General features: G+C 48.0%; 1 protein-coding gene across 4 annotated transcripts; it reads left to right on the top strand.

Annotated features, from left to right (window-relative positions):
- Positions 1–10,257: 10,257 nt before the first annotated feature.
- On the top strand, positions 10,258–21,134 carry BRD2 (bromodomain containing 2). Of its 4 annotated transcripts, none has more exons than XM_063938226.1 (12): positions 10,258–10,737; positions 13,437–13,737; positions 15,128–15,265; positions 15,415–15,553; positions 15,643–15,839; positions 16,007–16,375; positions 16,666–16,794; positions 16,876–17,082; positions 18,083–18,324; positions 18,495–18,802; positions 19,300–19,449; positions 19,809–21,134. In XM_063938226.1, the coding sequence occupies exons 2-12, from the start codon at positions 13,465–13,467 to the stop codon at positions 19,940–19,942; spliced, it is 2,286 nt and encodes a 761-aa protein (XP_063794296.1). In that variant the 5' UTR covers positions 10,258–10,737; positions 13,437–13,464; the 3' UTR covers positions 19,943–21,134. The 4 variants fall into 4 exon arrangements, with proteins under 4 accessions (XP_063794296.1, XP_063794295.1, XP_063794294.1 ...); XM_063938225.1 differs by lacking the exon at positions 10,258–10,737 and adding an exon at positions 10,749–11,555 and having other exon boundaries at positions 16,010–16,375; XM_063938224.1 differs by lacking the exon at positions 10,258–10,737 and adding an exon at positions 10,750–11,555.
- The last annotated feature ends 220 nt before the right edge of the window (positions 21,135–21,354 follow it).

Below are 21,354 nucleotides of genomic sequence, written 5' to 3' on the forward strand. Positions count from 1 at the left end.
AGACGTTGGCAAAGCAGACTTTAGGAACCGGCGAGGGGGAGACTTCTCGAATTCCAACCTGTAACCCTGAGATACTACCTGCAGGATCCAGGGGTCCACCTGTGAGTGAGCCCACTGTGCGCTGAAATTCTTGAGTCGACCCCCCACCGCCCCTGAGTCCGCTTGTAAAGCCCCAACGTCATGCTGAGGGCTTTGCAGAAGCCGGGGAGGGCTTCTGCTCCTGGGAAGAAGCTGCTTGGTGCACTCTCTTACCCTTTTCTTTGCCTCGGGGCAGATATGACTGTCCTTTCACCCGCTTGTTCCTATAGGAACGAAAGGACTGCGGCTGAAAAGACGGTGTCTTTTTCTGTTGGGAGGGGACCTGAGGTAAAAAGGTAGATTTCCCGGCTGTTGCCGTGGCCACCAAATCCGATAGACCGACCCCAAATAATTCCTCCCCTTTATACGGCAATACTTCCATATGCCGTTTGGAATCCGCATCACCTGACCATTGTCGCGTCCATAAACTTCTTCTGGCAGATATGGACATCGCACTTACTCTCGATGCCAGAGTGCAAATATCCCTCTGAGCATCTCGCATATAAAGAAAAGCATCCTTTAATTGCTCTAAAGTCAATAAAATACTGTCCCTATCCAGGGTATCAATATTTTCAGTCAGGGAATCCGACCAAACCACCCCAGCACTGCACATCCATGCTGAGGCGATGGCTGGTCGCAGTATAACACCAGTAGGAGTGTATATACTTTTCAGGGTAGTTTCCAGCCTCCTATCCGCTGGATCCTTGAGGGCGGCCGTTTCGGAGACGGTAACGCCACTTGTTTTGATAAGCGTGTGAGTGCCTTATCCACCCTAGGGGGTGTTTCCCAGCGCGCCCTAACCTCTGGCGGGAAAGGATATAATGCCAATAACTTCTTTGAAATTAGCAGTTTTCTATCGGGGTTAACCCACGCTTCATCACACACTTCATTCAATTCCTCTGATTCAGGAAAAACTACAGGTAGTTTTTTCAGACCCCACATAATACCCCTTTTTGTGGTACTTGCAGTATCAGAGATATGCAAAGCCTCCTTCATTGCCGTGATCATATAACGTGTGGCCCTACTGGAAAATACGTTTGTTTCTTCACCGTCGACACTAGATTCGGTGTCCGTGTCTGGGTCTGTAAAGGGCGTTTTACAGCCCCTGACGGTGTCTGAGACGCCTGTACAGGTACTAACTGGTTTGCCGGCCGTCTCATGTCGTCAACTGATTTTTGTAACGTGCTGACATTATCACGTAATTCCATAAACAAAGCCATCCATTCTGGTGTCGACTCCCTAGGGGGTGACATCACCATTACAGGCAATTGCTCCGCCTCCACACCAACATCGTCCTCATACATGTCGACACACACGTACCGACACACAGCAGACACACAGGGAATGCTCTTATCGAAGACAGGACCCCACTAGCCCTTTGGGGAGACAGAGGGAGAGTTTGCCAGCACACACCCAAGCGCTATAAATATATAGGAACAACCCTACAGAAGTGTTGTTTCCTTTATAGCAGCTTAATATATCAAAAAACGCCAAAAAAGTGCCCCCCCCCTCCCTGTTTTACCCTGTTTCTGTAGTGCAGTGCAGTGGAGAGTCCTGGGAGCATTCCTCGCAGCGGAGCTGTGCAGGAAAATGGCGCTGTGTGCTGAGGAGATAGGCCCCGCCCCCTATTTCGGCGGGCTCTTCTCCCGATGTTTGTGAGACCTGGCAGGGGTTAAATACATCCATATAGCCCCAGGGGCTATATGTGATGTATTTTTTAGCCAGAACAAGGTATTATCATTGCTGCCCAGGGCGCCCCCCCCAGCGCCCTGCACCCTCCGTGACCGCTGGTGTGAAGTGTGTGACAACAATGGCGCACAGCTGCAGTGCTGTGCGCTACCTCATGAAGACTGAAAAGTCTTCTGCCGCCGGTTTCTGGACCTCTTCACTTTTCGGCATCTGTAAGGGGGTCGGCGGCGCGGCTCCGGGACCGGACTCCATGGCTGGGCCTGTGTTCGATCCCTCTGGAGCTAATGGTGTCCAGTAGCCTAAGAAGCCAATCCATCCTGCACGCAGGTGAGTTCACTTCTCTCCCCTAAGTCCCTCGATGCAGTGAGCCTGTTGCCAGCAGGACTCACTGAAAATAAAAAACCTAATAACTTTTTCTAAGCAGCTCTTTAGGAGAGCCACCTAGATTGCACCCTGCTCGGACGGGCACAAAAACCTAACTGAGGCTTGGAGGAGGGTCATAGGGGGAGGAGCCAGTGCACACCACCTGATCCTAAAGCTTTATTTTTGTGCCCTGTCTCCTGCGGAGCCGCTAATCCCCATGGTCCTGACGGAGTCCCAGCATCCACTAGGACGTCAGAGAAAAGTGATTTTTCCCAATAGCTGCTTATCATCTTATTTGCGCCTAAATTTATTTGCCCCCCCCCCCCCTCTTTTTTACCCTTCTTGTATCAGGATACTGCAGGGGAGAGCCTCGGGAGCTGCTTCCAGTGGAGCTGTGAAGGGAAAATGGCGCTGGTGTGCTGAGGAAGAAGGCCCCGCCCCCTCAGCGGCGGGCTTCTGTCCCGCGTTTTATATATCTTAACGGCGGGGGTTTTTACACATATACAGTTGGCAGACTGTATTATGTGTATTTTAAGCCAAAATGTATTATAATTGCTGCCCAGGGCGCCCCCCACCAGCACCCTGCACCCTACAGTGACCGAAGCGTGTGGGGTGTGCTGTGGGAGCAATGGCTCACAGCTGCAGTGCTGTGCGCTACCTTAATGAAGACAGGAGTCTTCTGCCGCCGATTTCATCGTCTCTTCTGTCTTCTGGCTCTGCAAGGGGGACAGCGGCCTAAGAAGCACAAGCTTGCTGAAAGCAGGTAGTAAAGCTTGGGGCTGCTAACAATCCAGCATCCCTCTGACCATGGTCCAGCTCCTGCCGCACCAAACAAAAAAAACTGATTTGCCTGAGCTAGGGGGTGGGGATATATGGATGGGCCCGTTGCATGCTGGGAGGCCGGAAGGCTTTGACTGATTGGTGCAAACATGTTGTCGCTCCATCATATCCCATTGTTATCCTGTGGACCCTGCCGGAGAAATGTGAATCAAATCCCCTTGACATAAAATTATAAACCTGCAGCTTCTGCATTATTTAAGGATTGGGGCTATTACAAAAATCTCCTGTAAAAGGCTAAATTAGCGCTTCAGGACGCAGTCCGCACTATTCCCAATAGGGACTGTTATCTGCCTCTTATGTACGAAGTTGAAATTTGTCCCGAGGCTGCCGTTATTCAAACTAGCGATACTTTATGCCAATACACTGTAGATGCATTTTCGGAGCAGAGCGCAGCCTCCACCCACAATCAAGGAGTTTCTGATACTATGCGCACTGTCAGAAATTGTGAAGGAGCCTTTCGAAAACACTAGAGTCTCCTCCAATGTGCAGGGAAGTAGTCCACAGGGACAGGCATTTATCATAAGCGCTATCCCTGTATCATACTTGCCTACCTGACCCTCTCCATGATGGAGAAAATAAGAATTTACTTACCGATAATTCTATTTCTTGTAGTCCGTAGTGGATGCTGGGGACTCCGTAAGGACCATGGGGAATAGCGGCTCCGCAGGAGACTGGGCACAAAAGTAAAGCTTTAGGACTACCTGGTGTGCAATGGCTCCTCCCCCTATGACCCTCCTCCAAGCCTCAGTTAGGATACTGTGCCCGGACGAGCGTACACAATAAGGAAGGATTTTGAATCCCGGGTAAGACTCATACCAGCCACACCAATCACACCGTATAACTTGTGATCTAAACCCAGTTAACAGCATGATAACAGAGGAGCCTCTAGAAAAGATGGCTCACTACAGCAGTAACCCGATTTTTGGTAACAAAAACTATGTACAAGTATTGCAGACAATCCGCACTTGGGATGGGCGCCCAGCATCCACTACGGACTACGAGAAATAGAATGATCGGTAAGTAAATTCTTATTTTCTCTGACGTCCTAGTGGATGCTGGGGACTCCGTAAGGACCATGGGGATTATACCAAAGCTCCAAAACGGGCGGGAGAGTGCGGATGACTCTGCAGCACCAAATGAGAGACCTCCAGGTCCTCCTCAGCCAGGGTATCAAATTTGTAGAATTTTACAAACGTATTTGCTCCTGACCAAGTAGCTGCTCGGCAAAGTTGTAAAGCCAAGACCCCTCGGGCAGCCGCCCAAGATGAGCCCACCTTCCTTGTGGAGTGGGAATTTACAGATTTTTGGCTGTGGCAGGCCTGCCACAGAATGTGCAAGCTGAATTGTACTACAAATCCAACGAGCAATAGTTTGCTTAGAAGCAGGAGCACCCAACTTGTTGGGTGCATACAGGATAAACAGCGAGTCAGATTTTCTGACTCCAGCCGTCCTGGAAACATATATTTTCAGGGCCCTGACAACGTCTAGCAACTTGGAGTCCTCCAGGTCCCTAGTAGCCGCAGGCACCACAATAGGTTGGTTCAGTTGAAACGCTGAAACCACCTTAGGGAGAAACTGAGGACGAGTCCTCAATTCCGCCCTGTCCGAATGGAAAATCAGATAAGGGCTTTTACAGGATAAAGCCGCCAATTCTGACACGCGCCTGGCCCAGGCCAGGGCCAACAGCATGACCACTTTCCATGTGAGATATTTTAACTCCACAGATTTAAGTGGTTCAAACCAATGTGACTTTTGGAACCCAAAAACTATATTGAGATCCCAAGGTGCCACTGGAGGCACAAAAAGGAGGCTGTATATGCAGTACCCCTTTTACAAACGTCTGAACTTCAGGGACTGAAGTTAGTTCTTTTTAGAAGAAAATTGACAGGGCCGAAATTTGAACCTTAATGGACCCCAATTTCAGGCCCATAGACACTCCTGTTTGCAGGAAATGTAGGAATCAACCCAGTTGAATTTCCTCCGTCGGGCCTTACTGGCCTCGCACCACGCAACATATTTTCGCTAAATGCGGTGATAATGTTTTGCGGTTACATCCTTCCTGGCTTTGATCAGGATAGGGATGACTTCATCCGGAATGCCTTTTTCCTTCAGGATCCGGCGTTCAACCGCCATGCCGTCAAACGCAGCCGCGGTAAGTCTTGGAACAGACAGGGTCCTTGCTGGAGCAGGTCCCTTCTTAGAGGTAGAGGCCACGGATCCTCCGTGAGCATCTCTTGAAGTTCCGGTTACCAAGTCCTTCTTGGCCAATCCGGAGCCACGAATATAGTGCTTACTCCTCTCCATCTTATAATTCTCAGTACCTTGGGTATGAGAGGCAGAGGAGGGAACACATACACTGACTGGTACACCCACGGTGTTACCAGAGCGTCTACAGCTATTGCCTGAGGGTCCCTTGACCTGGCGCAATACCTGTCGAGTTTTTCCCAACGGTTTATAATCATGTGGAAGACTTCTGGGTGAAGTCCCCACTCTCCCGGGTGGAGGTCGTGTCTGCTGAGGAAGTCTGCTTCCCAGTTGTCCACTCCTGAAATGAATACTGCTGACAGTGCTATCACATGATTTTCCGCCCAGCGAAGAATCCTTGCAGCTTCTGCCATTGCCCTCCTGCTTCTTGTGCCACCCTGTCTGTTTACGTGGGTGACTGCCGTGATGTTGTCCGACTGGATCAACACCGGCTGACCTTGAAGCAGAGGTCTTGCTAAGCTTAGAGCATTGTAAATGGCCCTTAGCTTCAGGATATTTATGTGAAGTGATGTCTCCACACTTGACCATAAGCCCTGGAAATTCCTTCCCTGTGTGACTGCTCCCCAGCCTCACAGGCTGGCATCCGTGGTCACCAGGACCCAGTCCTGAATGCCGAATCTGCGGCCCTCTAGAAGATGAGCACTCTGCAACCACCACAGGAGGGACACCCTTGTCCTTGGTGACAGGGTTATCCGCTGATGCATCTGAAGATGCGACCCGGACCATTTGTCCAGCAGGTCCCACTGGAAAGTTCTTGCGTGGAATCTGCCGAATGGGATTGCTTCGTAGGAAGCCACCATTTTTTCCAGAACCCTTGTGCATTGATGCACTGAGACTTGGCTCGGTTTTAGGAGGTTCCTGACTAGCTCGGATAACTCCCTGGCTTGCTCCTCCGGGAGAAACACCTTTTTCTGGACTGTGTCCAGGATCATCCCTAGGAACAGAAGACGAGTCGTCGGAACCAGCTGCGATTTTGGAATATTGAGAATCCAACCGTGCTGCCGCAACACTACCTGAGATAGTGCTACACCGACCTCCAACTGTTCACTGGATCTTACCCTTATCAGGAGATCGTCCAAGTAAGGGATAACTAAAACTCCCTTCCTTCTAAGGAGTATCATCATTTCGGCCATTACCTTGGTAAAGACCCGGGGTGCCGTGGACCATCCAAACGGCAGCGTCTGAAACTGATAGTGACAGTTCTGTACCACAAACCTGAGGTACCCTTGGTGAGAAGGGTAAATTGGGACATGAAGGTAAGCATCCTTGATGTCCAGACACACCATGTAGTCCCCTTCTTCCAGGTTCGCAATCACTGCTCTGAGTGACTCCATCTTGAATTTGAACTTCTGTATGTAAGTGTTCAAAGATTTTAGATTTAAAATCGGTCTCACCGAGCCGTCCGGCTTCGGTACCACAACAGTGTAGAATAATACCCCTTTCCCTGTTGCAGGAGGGGTACCTTGATTATCACCTGCTGGGAATACAGCTTGTGAATGGCTTCCAAAACTGCCTCCCTGTCGGAGGGAGACGTCGGTAAAGCCGACTTTAGGAAACGGCGAGGGGGAGACGTCTCGAATTCCAATTTGTACCCCTGAGATACCACCTGAAGGATCCAGGGGTCTACTTGCGAGTGAGCCCACTGCGCGCTGAAATTCTTGAGACGGGCCCCCACCGTGCCCGAGTCCGCTTGTAAAGCCCCAGCGTCATGCTGAGGGCTTGGCAGAGGCGGGAGAGGGCTTCTGTTCCTGGGAACTGGCTGATTTCTGCAGCCTTTTTCCTCTCCCTCTGTCACGGGGCAGAAATGAGGAACCTTTTGCCCGCTTGTCCTTATGGGAACGAAAGGACTGCGCCTGATAATACGGCGTCTTCTTATGTTGAGAGGCGACCTGGGGTAAAAACGTGGATTTCCCAGCTGTTGCCGACCCCAAATAACTCCTCCCTTTTATAAGGCAATACTTCCATATGCCGTTTGGAATCCGCATCACCTGACCACTGTCGTGTCCATAACCCTCTTCTGGCAGAAATGGACAACGCACTTACTCTTGATGCCAGTCGACAAATATTCCACTGTGCATCACGCATATATAGAAATGCATCTTTTAAATGCTCTATAGGCAATAATATACTGTCCCTATCTAGGGTATCAATATTTTCAGTCAGGGAATCCGACCACGCAAACCCAGCACTGCACATCCAGGCTGAGGCGATTGCTGGTCGCAGTATAACACCAGTATGTGTGTAAATACATTTTAGGATACCCTCCTGCTTTCTATCAGCAGGATCCTTAAGGGCGGCCATCTCAGGAGAGGGTAGAGCCCTTGTTTTGACAAGCGTGTGAGCGCTTTATCCACCCTAGGGGGTGTTTCCCAACGCACCCTAACCTCTGGCAGGAAAGGATATAATGCCAATAACTTTTTATCAGTTTTTATCGGGGGAAACCCACGCTTCATCACACACCTCATTTAATTTCTCAGATTCAGGAAAACTACAGGTAGTTTTTCCTCACCGAACATAAAACCCCTTTTGGTGGTACTCGTATTATCAGAAATGTGTAAAACATTTTTCATTGCCTCAATCATGTAACGTGTGGCCCTACTGGAAGTCACATTTGTCTCTTCACCGTCGACACAGGAGTCAGTATCCGTGTCGGCGTCTGTATCTGCCATCTGAGGTAACGGGCGCTTTAGAGCCCCTGACGGCCTATGAGACGTCTGGACAGGGACAAGCTGAGTAGCCGGCTGTCTCATGTCAACCACTGTCTTTTGTAAAGAGCTGACACTTTTAATTCCTTCCAACAGTTCACCCACTCAGGTGTCGACCCCCTAGGGGGTGACATCCCTATTACAGGCAATTTGCTCCGCCTCCACATAATTTTCCTCCTCATACATGTCGACACAAACGTACCGACACACAGCACACACACAGGGAATGCTCTGATAGAGGACAGGACCCCACTAGCCCTTTGGGGAGACAGAGGGAGAGTTTGCCAGCACACACCAGAGCGCTATATATATATATACAGGGATAACCTTATATAAGTGTTTTTCCCCTTATAGCTGCTGTATTGTTAATACTGCGCCTAATTAGTGCCCCCCTCTCTTTTTTAACCCTTTCTGTAGTGTAGTGACTGCAGGGGAGAGCCAGGGGAGCTTCCCTCCAACGGAGCTGTGAGGGAAAATGGCGCCAGTGTGCTGAGGAGATAGGCTCCGCCCCTTTTTCGCAGACTTTTCTCCTGCTTTTTTATGGATTCTGGCAGGGGTTAAAATTCATCCATATAGCCCTGGGGGATATATGTGATGTATTTTCGCCAGCCAAGGTGTTTTTATTGCTGCTCAGGGCGCCCCACCCCCTAGCGCCCTGCACCCTCAGTTACCGAAGTGTGCTGAGGAGCAATGGCGCACAGCTGCAGTGCTGCGCACTACCTTGGTGAAGACAGGATGTCTTCTGCCGCCGATTTTCCAGACCTCTTCTTGCTTCTGGCTCTGTAAGGGGGCCGGCGGCGCGGCTCTGGGACCACACCCCATGGCTGGGCCTGTGTTCGATCCCTCTGGAGCTAATGGTGTCCAGTAGCCTAAGAAGCCCAATCCACTCTGCACGCAGGAGAGTTCGCGTCTTCTCCCCTTAGTCCCTCGATGCAGTGAGCCTGTTGCCAGCAGGTCTCACTGAAAATAAAAAACCTAAAACTAAACTTTTCACTAAGCAGCTAAGGAAAGCCACCTAGTGTGCACCCTTCTCGTTCGGGCACAAAAATCTAACTGAGGCTTGGAGGAGGGTCATAGGGGGAGGAGCCAGTGCACACCAGGTAGTCCTAAAGCTTTACTTTTGTGCCCAGTCTCCTGTGGAGCCGCTATTCCCCATGGTCCTTACGGAGTCCCCAGCATCCACTAGGACGTCAGAGAAAATGCTCTGTTCCTGGACTTTCCTGGTCATGTATGATTGCCATCACCTGTGGTGAGCTAGTTAATTGGTAAGAAAGGTGTTTCACCACAGGTGATGGCAATCATACATGACCAGGAAAGTCCAGGAACAGAGCATTTTCTCCCTCATGGAGTGGCTCAGGTAGGTAAGTACGCCCTGTATATATAACAGCGTTAATCACGTAAAAATAAATAAAAAAAAAATAAAAAAAACCACAATAATTATTCTAGCCATTATCAGGTTTGTTGATAACCGTGGCACTGCCACCATTGTTAATACAAAGGGGCCTATATGCCTTCCTTCTCACTGAAACGTGCCGAAACAAGCTGTATCCATGATAAATACCATGAAAAGTCCAGCTAAAACACAGCATGCAGATATGGTAACATCAGCAACAGTGAGTTTTGCTGTCAGAGCTTCACATCCCTCACAAAACAAAACAAAATTTAAAACAATAGCGGCAACGCTAATGCTACTACCCAGACTTTTTCAGGTCGACGCGCCTCAGAGAATACACATACTAGCTGCTGCCTGATACCCACAACAAGGAACCTCTGTGAGGCAGGGGAAGTCTGCCACAATCCACCATTATACGCCCAGAGTCAGGACGTGGTATTATATAAGTACAGGAAGGGCTCAGAGTAAACTGAATAAAAAAAATAAAGTCACATTTACAGACTGTGCCAGACATGGGCTCATGTAGTGTTCTATACAGTGGTATTTTCTGCCTTAATATTACAGTGGCTCTAGTACATGAGGGAGGGGAGACAGACAGGGGGCATGAGGGAGGATTATCAGGCCGGCGGGCTGACTGACTACATGGTGCATAGATGCCGCGTATTTATTACACGCGTTATCTGCACAGCCGCCCAAGGCAACGCGGCGATAATAAGGAAACAGACACAGGATATAAGCGGGTGGGCGATCGTGAAAGCGTTTATGAGAAGATGGTCGCGACTTTTTTTTTTTCCCGTCGTCTTTCATTTTGGAGCGGGGGAGGGGGGAGTACACATAGAACAATGACCGGCCGCCATTTTACAGCAATGACTGTGCACTTAGTACATAGAGGAGGGGGGAGGTGTGTGAGGAGCGAAGGGAGAGAGGAAATAATAATAATACAGCAGCAGCCGCCAGTAGGTGGCGGAAAGGATCCAGCATCCGGGGGCCGGGGCGTCCCACAGGCTGCGGGAGAGCGGGCAGCAGCAGGGGGAGAGCCTGAGAGCCAGAGGAAGGAGAAGCACAGCGCGCTGCTGCCGCCTCAGCTCCTGACAACAAAATGGCGGCGGCTCAGAGCAGGCGGGGGCGGCGTGTGCCTGCGGGGACCGGGAGAGGCCCTCCGGCGCCGGGAATCGACCCAATTCGGCCCCTTTTACGCGGCACATTCGGATCTACCGGGGCAGCGGAGAGATTTGACGGGATTTGGCTCGTTTGTAGAAGGAAAGGCGCAGAATCGCCGTGGACGGTTCTAGGAGCGCCCTGACTGGAAAGGACCCGCTGCAACCAGCGAGAAGGAACGAAAATGTGACGGTTCGACAACTGCTTGTGGTTCGATGAGTTCTGGAGTCTGTCCTCTCGCCCAAGGTTTGGCCATTACCTCAGATATGACTGCTGACGGGGACTGGGTCGTGGTAATATAGCCTGAGTACGGCAGTGTAGGAAAACTAGGATAATATGCTTTATTATTTGGTCTGTTTTTTGTTACGGGACTTTTGGCTGCGACACAAAATGGCGGCGGCTTTACACACGGCCCTATGCATACAGCGTTACAACAGCACAACAAGATGGCGTCGTCTCCTTCAGGGCGCCAGAGGAGAGGAGAGAGAAACAACGGCCACATCACGCGACAGTGAGGAGACCGCCCAGTCTGAGCTCGGCTGCCTAGTAACAGCCAATAGGACGTCGTTGGGCAACAGACTTCTGCCCGGCTCCAGCCAATGACGACGGAGGCTTTCTTTGGATGACGTGGAGACTGCACTGAGTCACTCGTCCTGGAGTCCTACGAAGGAAAGGGCGCGTCCTCGCTCGCTGCTGCAGTGGCCGTTCCCCTCAAGGCCGTCGGGGGGCGCCTGAACAACGGGAGGTATGGCGGCCAATAGGAAAAGGCCCCGGTCCGAGTGGGCGGATGGCGTCGTAATGGATGGGCGCGGCAGCCAATGGGAGCGCCGCGGCTCCAGTGGAGGCGGTTTCGCACCGACCAATCATCTGCTGCTGCTGTATTTATATAAGACTGGCCTCAGCTGCCGAAGCGCCATTTCGCTGAAGCGGAGAGCAGGAGCTGAAAGTGGAGAGTCTGAGGTGGTTTGAGTCAAAGAGACCGCTACGCCCTCGCTCCGGGAGCGGGCGTCCACACAATCCGAATCCATCCGCATGGAGACGGCCCTAAACCCGGCGTTTAAAAGGTACCGGTGCCTGGCGGACCCTCCCTGCACTAGTCCGAGACAGTTATTGTGGCGTAAAACCGCATTTTTATTCAAATCGCCGGCTCCCCCGCAGTTACCCCCCTCTCCCCGGCCTTGGCTCCATGGAGATGGCGTCTCCTCATTACTATCAACCCCCCCACTCCTCCCAAACACAATCCACGTCCATCCTCCTCACAACGTCCTCCGGCTGACGCGGCCGCTGCTGATACACCCGCAGCCGGCACTGATGCCTCTGTTCCCAGTCATATTGGCCCACGGAGACCGCTGGCTGGGGCTCTCCCGGAGGGTCTCTCAGCTGCGCCCTCCTAACTGCGGCGTCGCCATTTTCTTCCGGCTGCCCAGACTTATATATCCTCCTGGGGGAGGAGACGCCGCGTTACTAGGCAACAATGGGGAAACCCTGCCTGTACCCCGAGGCCGGGACAGTACCCCGGATGTCTCACCTGTGGCTCTGCACCTGTAGAAAGGTGATAGTGTGCCAGTGGTTGCTTAGCAGCAACGTTTAGTTTCCCCAATTTGTTTTTATCAGGTTTATATGTGTAGTACTGTGACTTGGTGCATATCCTGTGCCCTGTTTGGGCTGATCAGCTGTTTGCCCATGATTGAATAGAGTATTGTTCCCCTGCTGTAGTGACCTCCATCTGTGCAGCCTGCACAGATGGATGTTTATAGTATTCAGAGTTTAAAGGGCTTTACAGGCTTTAGATTTGGATTTTCTTATATTGATAACTTGTCCGATTTTTGTATCTGATCACTGACACTTGTGCTCTGTATGAGACTGGGTTGCAGGGGAATCCAATTTCTGGCACCGCTGTTGTGTAGTAAAGGTGACCAATCAAATGTCTGTAGGTAACTGGATACAAGGTTAACTGTATTGAGACCGGTTTCTATGGCAGCGTATATACAGTATTACTATAATAGAGTATAACCAATATGTGTGGACAGTAGACTGGTCAGTTACACTGTCTTTTTTGTGTGGTGGTGGTGCTGTGTAATAGCCGTGCTGTTTAGGTTGATGTAATGTTTATGTATGAAGGGATCACAAGGTGTGAGGTCACTGCTGTACACAGCACTATTTGTGTGGGTGAGTCAATACTTCCTGGTTCGGTCAGTGATGTGTCAGAGGGTTTAATTCGATCATTTTCTCTGGGACCATTCAATGTGATGATCCGCTGCAGCGTTGGAAACTTAATGCTGCTCTTTAGCACCTTCCAGTGATCCATCTACATAGAATGCAGGTTACATTTATTGCCACACAAGTCATTTTGTATCTGCTGTCCTGAGTCACCCTGTGGACTATGATCTGCATGCTCCTCCTGGATAATCTGTTTACTATAAATTGGCACAAGGGTAGCAAATCCCTGGGCAGAGCAGTTGGGCAAGTGTGTTTGTCTTCAGTCACCTAGTGCTTCTGTCCAGCTCCTAATTGGTTAAAATCTAACCCCCCCCCCCCCCCCCCCACTGCTATAGAAATGTGATTACTTCACAAATGTCATGAACAAAGTTAAAAATCCACTTTAAGCGGATATAATATTTTGTGTCATTCTGATTTGTCACCCGCGTGTCCTACATTGTGACCTCTTTAATGTTCCTTTTATCCACTAGGGGCAGTGCTGCACTAGCAGAACTTTAGTAGAGCAAGCAGTATTGCAGCCTAATGAATTCAACTAGGGAAATTCTAGCTTTTGATTAATTAGAACAAGTTGCTATATTTTGTTCATTGTCTTTCCGCATTAATTTTGCCTTGTAAAGTTGTACTATTTCAAAGTCCTCCCTAGTTTACCATCAATAAGCACTGATGAATCACATCAGTAGGACATGGCAAACTGTCACTGACTAAAGATTCTCTCCCACCTGCAGGCCTCCTCTGGATTTAAGCCATGGTATAATGGGCCAGTCTGTGGAGGGAACACCAGGAAAACGTATTCGCAAGCCCTCTCTTTTGTACGAAGACTTTGAGGGTCCCAACATGACATCCAGTGTGTTTAATCACACGCCGCAAGTCAACCCACCTCCTCCTGAGGTCAGCAACCCCAAAAAGCCCGGCCGCTCAACCAATCAGTTGCAGTACTTGCACAAAGTGGTCATGAAGTCTCTGTGGAAGCACCAGTTCTCTTGGCCCTTCCGCCAGCCTGTGGACGCTGTAAAGCTGGGTTTACCGGTATGTTTCTGGGTTGATTGGGAATGATGACAAAGTTTGTATTTAACAACTGTCACAAATACACAGCAGGGGTTCAGACACTTAAGGTCTAGGTATTATACTTGACACCAGCTATCATCTGCTTCAGCAGATTAGACCACTTTTAGTTAAAGCAGCGTTCTCCGCATGTTTGCCATTATGCTCTCCCCGGCACAAACACGGGTTACTTTAGCGACAGATTGCTTACACAACCTGATGACAGCTCTGGGTTTGAGACGTCTGGTGCTGCTGGGATCAGGGCAACTTGGTTGACATTGTATTATTGATGGACCATGTCTCGCCTCTGCTCTAACTTTGTGCTGGTCTAGAACAGATATCCTAAGGTTGGGGTTTGTGGGTTAATTTATTTTTCAGGTTTTTTTTTCCCCCCCTCTATTTGATATCTACATAAAGGATAAATAAACACCCATTCGTTCAGCTTTCTCTTCATATGTTGCATTCCACTGCCCCTTCCCATCCATCCCTACAAATGTATGGATGTCTTGATGCACGCTGCGTAGTTAAAGCTTCTTTTGATAGTCTCCACCCTATATTTTGTGAACTGGTTGATTTTTACTTTGTGAAATGCAAATTTCCAATTGATACGTTTTGCAGATCTGCACATCCATGAATTTGTACAGGAACCCAAGTGTGAAAGTATTTAAAGCTACACATACTGAGATGTCTTGGATTAGAAGTATGAAGGTACATTAAACTGGTAGGTGTCCTATTATTTAGCTTTTAGAATACAGTCATACTTTGCCCTGCACCACCTAACCATCTTGTCATTCTGCTACGTTTGGCAAATCTGTCTTTCATCAAACGTGCGTAGTAGCCTCCATCTACCAGCATGACCCCGGTGCTGCAGAGCAGGCCAAAACGTGGCCTGCCGTCTTATTGGCGGACCCTAACAATTGGTTGTATCACACGTCAGGGATGGGACAGGGTTGTGAGGAATCCAGATGGTCCTTATACCTAATGCTTCTATTGTTTTTAACCGCTTGTGTCTCTAGAATCAGTCTGCCTGTTTGGATTGTGACAGTTGAATACATTTTCAACACTCTAAATGTCCCAGAGCTGTCATCAGGTCCTATGTACACAGAAGCAGTCATTGCTGGGTTAGCGCTCACAGGCCAGGGTCTGTTGTACACTGCAGGGAAGATGCAGCCGTTATTGGGATGTAACAAGCGTTTTGTTTTTTTTCTCTTACGATTGTATAATCTGAAAATGTGTAATTGGTGTTAAGGTTGTGTTACTTTTTTTTTTTTTTTGAATTTTAGAATTATAAACATAATAATGTGAGTGTTAGGATTGAGCTAACCATTGATCTTGCTTTCTCTCCATCTGTGGTGGGGGCGGTCTGTGTCTATAGGACTATCATAAGATCATCAAGCAACCTATGGACATGGGGACCATCAAGAGGAGATTAGAGAACAACTATTACTGGAGTGCATTGGAGTGTATGCAGGACTTTAACACAATGTTCACTAACTGCTACATTTACAACAAGGTGAGGACTGCATCGAGCATCGCACTGAATTTGGTTTTTCTTAAGTCTTGTGTAGGGTTCAATTTTATCCTGGATGTTTGTGTGAACTTGTGATTTGGAATCACAAGTTTTGCTCTCAGTGTCTTAATCTGATGTATTTTGTATTAAAGCCCAATGATGACATTGTACTAATGGCTCAGAGCCTGGAGAAGATGTTCCTTCAGAAAGTAGCACAGATGCCACAGGAAGAGCAAGAGATTCCAAACACTGCTACAAAAATCAAACCTGTGAAAAGCCCCAAGCTTGCAGGTAAATGACAAATATTTTCTTACCATTGCTGAGAGATGGGGCTTATGCTGTGATGTGTTCGGTTTTATAATTTATTTTTTGTTCTACAGGTGGCATCACCACTGCCCATCAAGTGCCAGCCATTTCCTCCATGTCACAGTCCTCACATTACCCAAGTTCTCCGGAAGTTCCCACCACCATCATTAACTTACCGCACCCACCAGTCCTGTCTAATCCTATACTGAAATCTATGCCCTCTTCTCAGACTCTCTCCGTTATCCCAGCGACCACACAACCAAGTTCAAAGGTACAACTTTAAAATACTGCAGGTTTTTTTTTCTTATTTTTCTGTATTGCTAGCCTTCTGTCCTGGTATCTTTCACATTTTGTGGAAGCCTCAGATGGGTAACTCCTTTTTATGGCAAGGGCAAATGTGTTTGACCTACCGAGTTGACCATTGTGTTCTCCTGACAGAAGAAAGGTGTAAAGAGGAAAGCAGACACTACAACTCCAACCACCATGGCTATTATTGCCACCAGTGGAGATTCCTTCCCTCTATCTCCAGCTGAAAACAAACCTTCTAAGATCCCAGCCCGGCGGGAAAGTGGCCGCCCCATCAAGCCACCTCGTAAAGACTTGCCTGACTCCCAGCAACATCAAACTTCAAAGAAGGGCAAACTGTCTGAACAGCTGAAATACTGCAATGGCATTCTCAAAGAACTTCTCTCCAAGAAACATGCAGCTTATGCGTGGCCATTCTATAAACCTGTGGATGCCTCTACTCTGGGACTGCACGATTACCATGATATCATCAAACATCCCATGGACCTCAGCACTATTAAGGTGGGGCTCGGAGCAAACACAAATCTTGTGGCATTGGATATGCATTATTTCAAGGCTGGCCAGAGTATCATGTTATGTCGCCTTAATATTTAAACATAACTAAAAGTATATGGACTATACGTATCTCCTAGCTTGCCTTTGCGTAAAGGGTCCAGACATTGACTGTCTCTGTGGCACAGGACTGATGGGGAAACAATGTATAGCCTTTAATATCTTTGCAGAAATGGCTTTTAAATGAGTGCACATATTGTATGGGTGATAACCATACTCATTCGCCTCTTCTTGTACAGAAAAAGATGGAAAATAGAGAATTCCGCGATGCCCAGGAGTTTGCTGCAGATGTCCGACTTATGTTTTCTAACTGTTACAAGTATAACCCCCCAGATCATGACGTTGTGGCTATGGCTAGAAAGTTGCAGGTGAGAATTCTTTTGGATTATTGTCACTGCGGTCACCCTTATTGTAGTTACTGTGCGCTCATGAGTCTGTCTGCTTCCCAGGATGTGTTTGAGTTCCGTTACGCCAAGATGCCTGACGAGCCTATTGCAGTTAATCCCCCCACCACCTCTACACAAATGCCCCCCTCCGACTCCAAGTCCTCTTCAGATTCCTCCAGCGAGAGCAGCAGTGAGAGTTCAGATGACAGCGAGAGTTCTGACGACTCTGAGGAGGAGAGGGCAAATAGACTGGCAGAGCTTCAGGAGCAGGTATTCATCGCTTGCTTCAGCTTATTGCATCAAAGAAGCGGATCATGCACACTAGTAATGCTTAGTTCTTAATTACACGTAATGTGCTACCTAGGTAACTGTCCTGAGTGCATCCTTGGACGACCAGTAAACGGCTCTTCAGGTTGCCTAGGATATTTTGAGTATTAGCTTGAATCCACCATATTGTGAAGCGCACAGGTTGTTCACTTAGGTCAGGGGTGGGGAACCTTTTTTTCTACCGAGGGCTATTTGGATATTTATAAAATCCTTCGGGGGCCATACAAAAATTCTCAACTTAAAAAATTACCCTGCCCCTTAGAGGTACTGTGTGTGTGTGCCAAAAAATGGGCGTGGTCAGTTAAAATGGGACGTGATACACATATGCCCCCAATAGTGCGGTGCCAGATCCACAATTGCCCCCCACAGTGCCAGGTATACAGATGCCCCCCACAGTGCCAGGTATACAGATGCCCCCCACAGTGCCAGGTATACAGATGCTCTCCCCTCCGTGCTTCTTACCGTGCTCCTTTCGGTGGGGCGCGGATATGTTGGGCGGCGGCGTGTAGGGCTTGAAACCAGCCGCCGGTTTGAGAGCCAATCAGCTCGCGGACTGGCAGCCGTGGCTCCTGATTGGCTGCCGGTCCTCGAGCTCTGATTGGCTCACGGGCCGGCGGCTGGTTTGAAGTACTACACACAGCCGCTCCCACCCGACAGCCGCGCTCTCCTCCCTGTTCTGACAGCTGAGACACGCTGCCGCCGGACTGAGCGGCAGCGTGTCTCTCTGACACAAGCTGGTGCGGCCCGCGGGCCGGAGGTTCCCCACCCCCTGACTTAGGTGATCTTTTATGCTGACTTTTAGTTATGGGTTCAATATGCTTAGTTAGGCTTCAGTTTTTTTGGTGTTTTTATATTATTTGTTATGTAGTACAATGACTATTAAGTTAGTCCTGCTCTCTGTAAAGACCTTTCAGTGCATTAATGCCATTTTTGTTATTTTCAGCTACGAGCAGTACATGAGCAGCTGGCTGCGCTTTCCCAGGGCCCGATCTCTAAGCCTAAAAAGAAGCGCGAGAAAAAGGAAAAGAAGAAAAAGAAAAAATCTGATAAAAGAAAAGGGAAAGATGATGATGAGTGGAGGTGTGGCAAATCACGCCCGTCCCAGAATAAAAAATCCAAAAAGTCTAGTTCTGGCGGTGGGACCACTAGCACAAGCAGCAGCTCCACGACCCCGGCTTTCTCAAAGTGAGTTTTTAGTGGCGTTTATTAATGGTGATAGTGGTTTGCAAGTCATTAGTTAAGTCTGTCAAACACTCAGTGTATATTGTCATTCAGCTCTTCACTATTCTACCTGTGTGGTTTTTATTTTTGGGGTAGTATGATGGAGGTTTATTAATGGATTTTATTCTTTTCAGGAGCTCAAAGAAATCATCTGTGAAGTCCCTGCCCCCGCCACCACCTGTCTTGTATGACTCTGATGAAGAGGAGGAATGCAAGCCCATGACATATGATGAGAAGCGGCAGCTGAGCTTGGATATTAACAAGTTGCCTGGAGAGAAGCTGGGTCGTGTAGTACATATCATTCAGTCACGGGAGCCCTCCTTGCGTGATTCCAATCCTGAGGAAATAGAGATCGACTTTGAGACTTTAAAACCTTCCACACTCCGTGAACTGGAGAGATATGTGATGTCCTGTCTCCGGAAAAAGCCCAGAAAGCCCTATGGTGAGAATTCACTCCTTATAATGGAAAGCTTGGCTCTTGCGTTGTTTCATTTTATATACAGCAAGAAAGATAAGGAAGTCACCCGTATTGTGTAGTTTCTTGGTGTCAAAGTTTCAAATGTTAATTATTGAATGGACAGGTGAGAGGTGATTTAGGGGATGATTGTTACAGCTTTTCCTAGCTCCATATGGATGTCTACAGTGCAAAGTGCAGTGAACCATTATTCCTGTGCATTTTTGTGGCCAGGTAGTAGTGAATATAGTGTTCTCTGGTTGCTGAGCTGTGTATCAGGGGCATTTTACTGCGGTGTGTAGCACAAGTTTCAGTTGTTACATGGGGAAGATTTAACAAATTTACAAAAAGTGTAAGTGTCTCTCCTATCCATGGAGCAAGAAGTTAAATGGTCAAATGTTACAGTCCAAATAGTGGTAATACTTTCTGTTGATAAGGAGGTTTGTGTTTCAAGGTAACAATGTCCCTGTTTGTGCTTTCCTCAGCTCCCCTTAACTCTGCGCTCTCTGCAGCACTTAAGAAGCCAGTAGGGAAAACAAAGGAGGAGATTGCACTGGAAAAGAAAAGGGAGCTGGAGAAGAGGCTGCAGGATGTTAGTGGACAACTCAACTCCACAAAAAAGCCACCCAAAAAAGGTGAGTGTCCCGATTGCATTATGAGGAGCAGCTCCGATAAGGCGCCTTTCCGTTTTATTTCCCTGATAAACAACTTGTTTGATATGTGAAGACCATGCCCATTGAAGGATGCAATGTTGAGAAGGTCTAAGTCCATGTGCATTCGCGTAACATAACCTGTACATAATTGTGTTTATTTAGGAGTACGTGAATTTGGCATATATTTTTAATTTGTGAAACTATATTGAAGTTTGAAGACTTCATACAATATAATAAATAACCCGGACGTTCTATTATGCTCTCTACATAAGTCATTTATCAATGTCCGATACTACTCTACTGTATAAGAAGTTAACAAGTGCGTTTTTTTTGTTTTACAGCCCACGAGAAGGTGGAATCTGCTCAGCCTGTATCTGTCTCCCGACTCAGTGCTTCCAGCTCCAGTTCAGACTCTGACAGTAGCAGCAGCTCCACTTCCAGCTCCTCAGATACCAGTGACTCGGACTCTGGCTGAGGGATGGATCTAAAATATATATATATAAATATATAAAATGAGCGACTTTACCTTTCTGCTGGAGCAGGGCAGGAAGGCTGGATTTTTGCTTCATAAGTGGTTCTAAAAAGGATCTGCAGGAACAGAACCTTAATGAACTAAACTTAACACCCTTTGGGGGAAATAAACTGAGGCCTTTGGTGTTTCCGTGAACTCTGCCTACCCCGCAGCTACTTGTACACGTAAGCACAGCTGGGGGAACGCCTGGAACATGAGGCATCACCCTTAATATCGGACTTGTGGCTCCCGTGTGGAATACACTAACAAGGCATTATTGAGGGTGGGAGGGGACGAGGCAGAAGTGATGCAGTGTCCTTATTTTATCCTGTTTACAAGTTCTCATGGAGCGCACGGACACCTGGAAGAGGTAGAGTTCGGCTTCTGTCAGGGCCGGGGGTTTCAGATGCCCTCTAATGTAGGTGTTGCTCAGTGCAGTGTTACAAGTTGAGTCTAAGTTTTCTCCTACCCGTGATATGACGCACACTACAGTAAGGTGCTTGGGATCATTGCTCTGTTGCCAGAGTCCTGGAATCTTGCTGAGAAGTGGTTGGATTTTTTTTTTTTGTTTCCCCTAAGGGAGCTTCAAACATCCTGCAGAGAAGCCTGCACAAGGGTCCAGAAAACATTCTCCTTCATACATATGATTTCAAGGAACTTGAAAGCATTTTTGTACATGGTATTGGTGGACAGAAAGTTCTGAGAAGTCCTACAGCCCTTTTACTGCATGTAGTGTCAGGCCGGAGGGGGGTGCAGTCCATCTGTAACGAGCACCCGACCTACAGATTATCCTGCGCAGCCATTGTTCTTTTTTTATTTATTTAAAAAGAAAAAAAGAGAAGGAAAAACTTTATTCTTTGTTTTATAATGTAAAATAATTACAGAGGGTGCCCTGTTGACACAGGGGCCGGTGTAGATGTAAGATTTTATAAGCCTGTATATATACGTGTGTGTATATTATTCCGCGTTGCACAAGCAGCATGTTTCTCAATGTAAAGGGTGACTTTATTTTTTACCTGGGGGGAAAAAAGTTTTCATTTTCTTCCTAACCATTTGTTTTGTTTGTCGCTATGTAAAAATCTGTCTCTTTGTCTCTCTTGTATTTGTTGAAACCCTTTTAGTTTGGAAACATGTAAATAAAGAAAATATACTTCCAGCTAGCATGGTCTGTCTTCTATCAATTGATGTGTAACAGATTAGGGGTGAGTTATTTGTGACAGTCTTGGGGGAAACGGGGTACATTTACTAAGCAGTGGGATTTCAAAGCCATGGCATTTAAAAGGTCCATATAAACAAAATGGCAGTGATAAGGTATGGGAAGGTACAGATGTGTCCTCATACTCCTAGCCTTAATAAGCCATGCGGCACAAGATCTG

The sequence above is a fragment of the Pseudophryne corroboree genome, chromosome 8 (genome assembly GCF_028390025.1).
Source record: "Pseudophryne corroboree isolate aPseCor3 chromosome 8, aPseCor3.hap2, whole genome shotgun sequence".
NCBI classification, from domain to species: Eukaryota; Metazoa; Chordata; class Amphibia; order Anura; family Myobatrachidae; genus Pseudophryne; species Pseudophryne corroboree.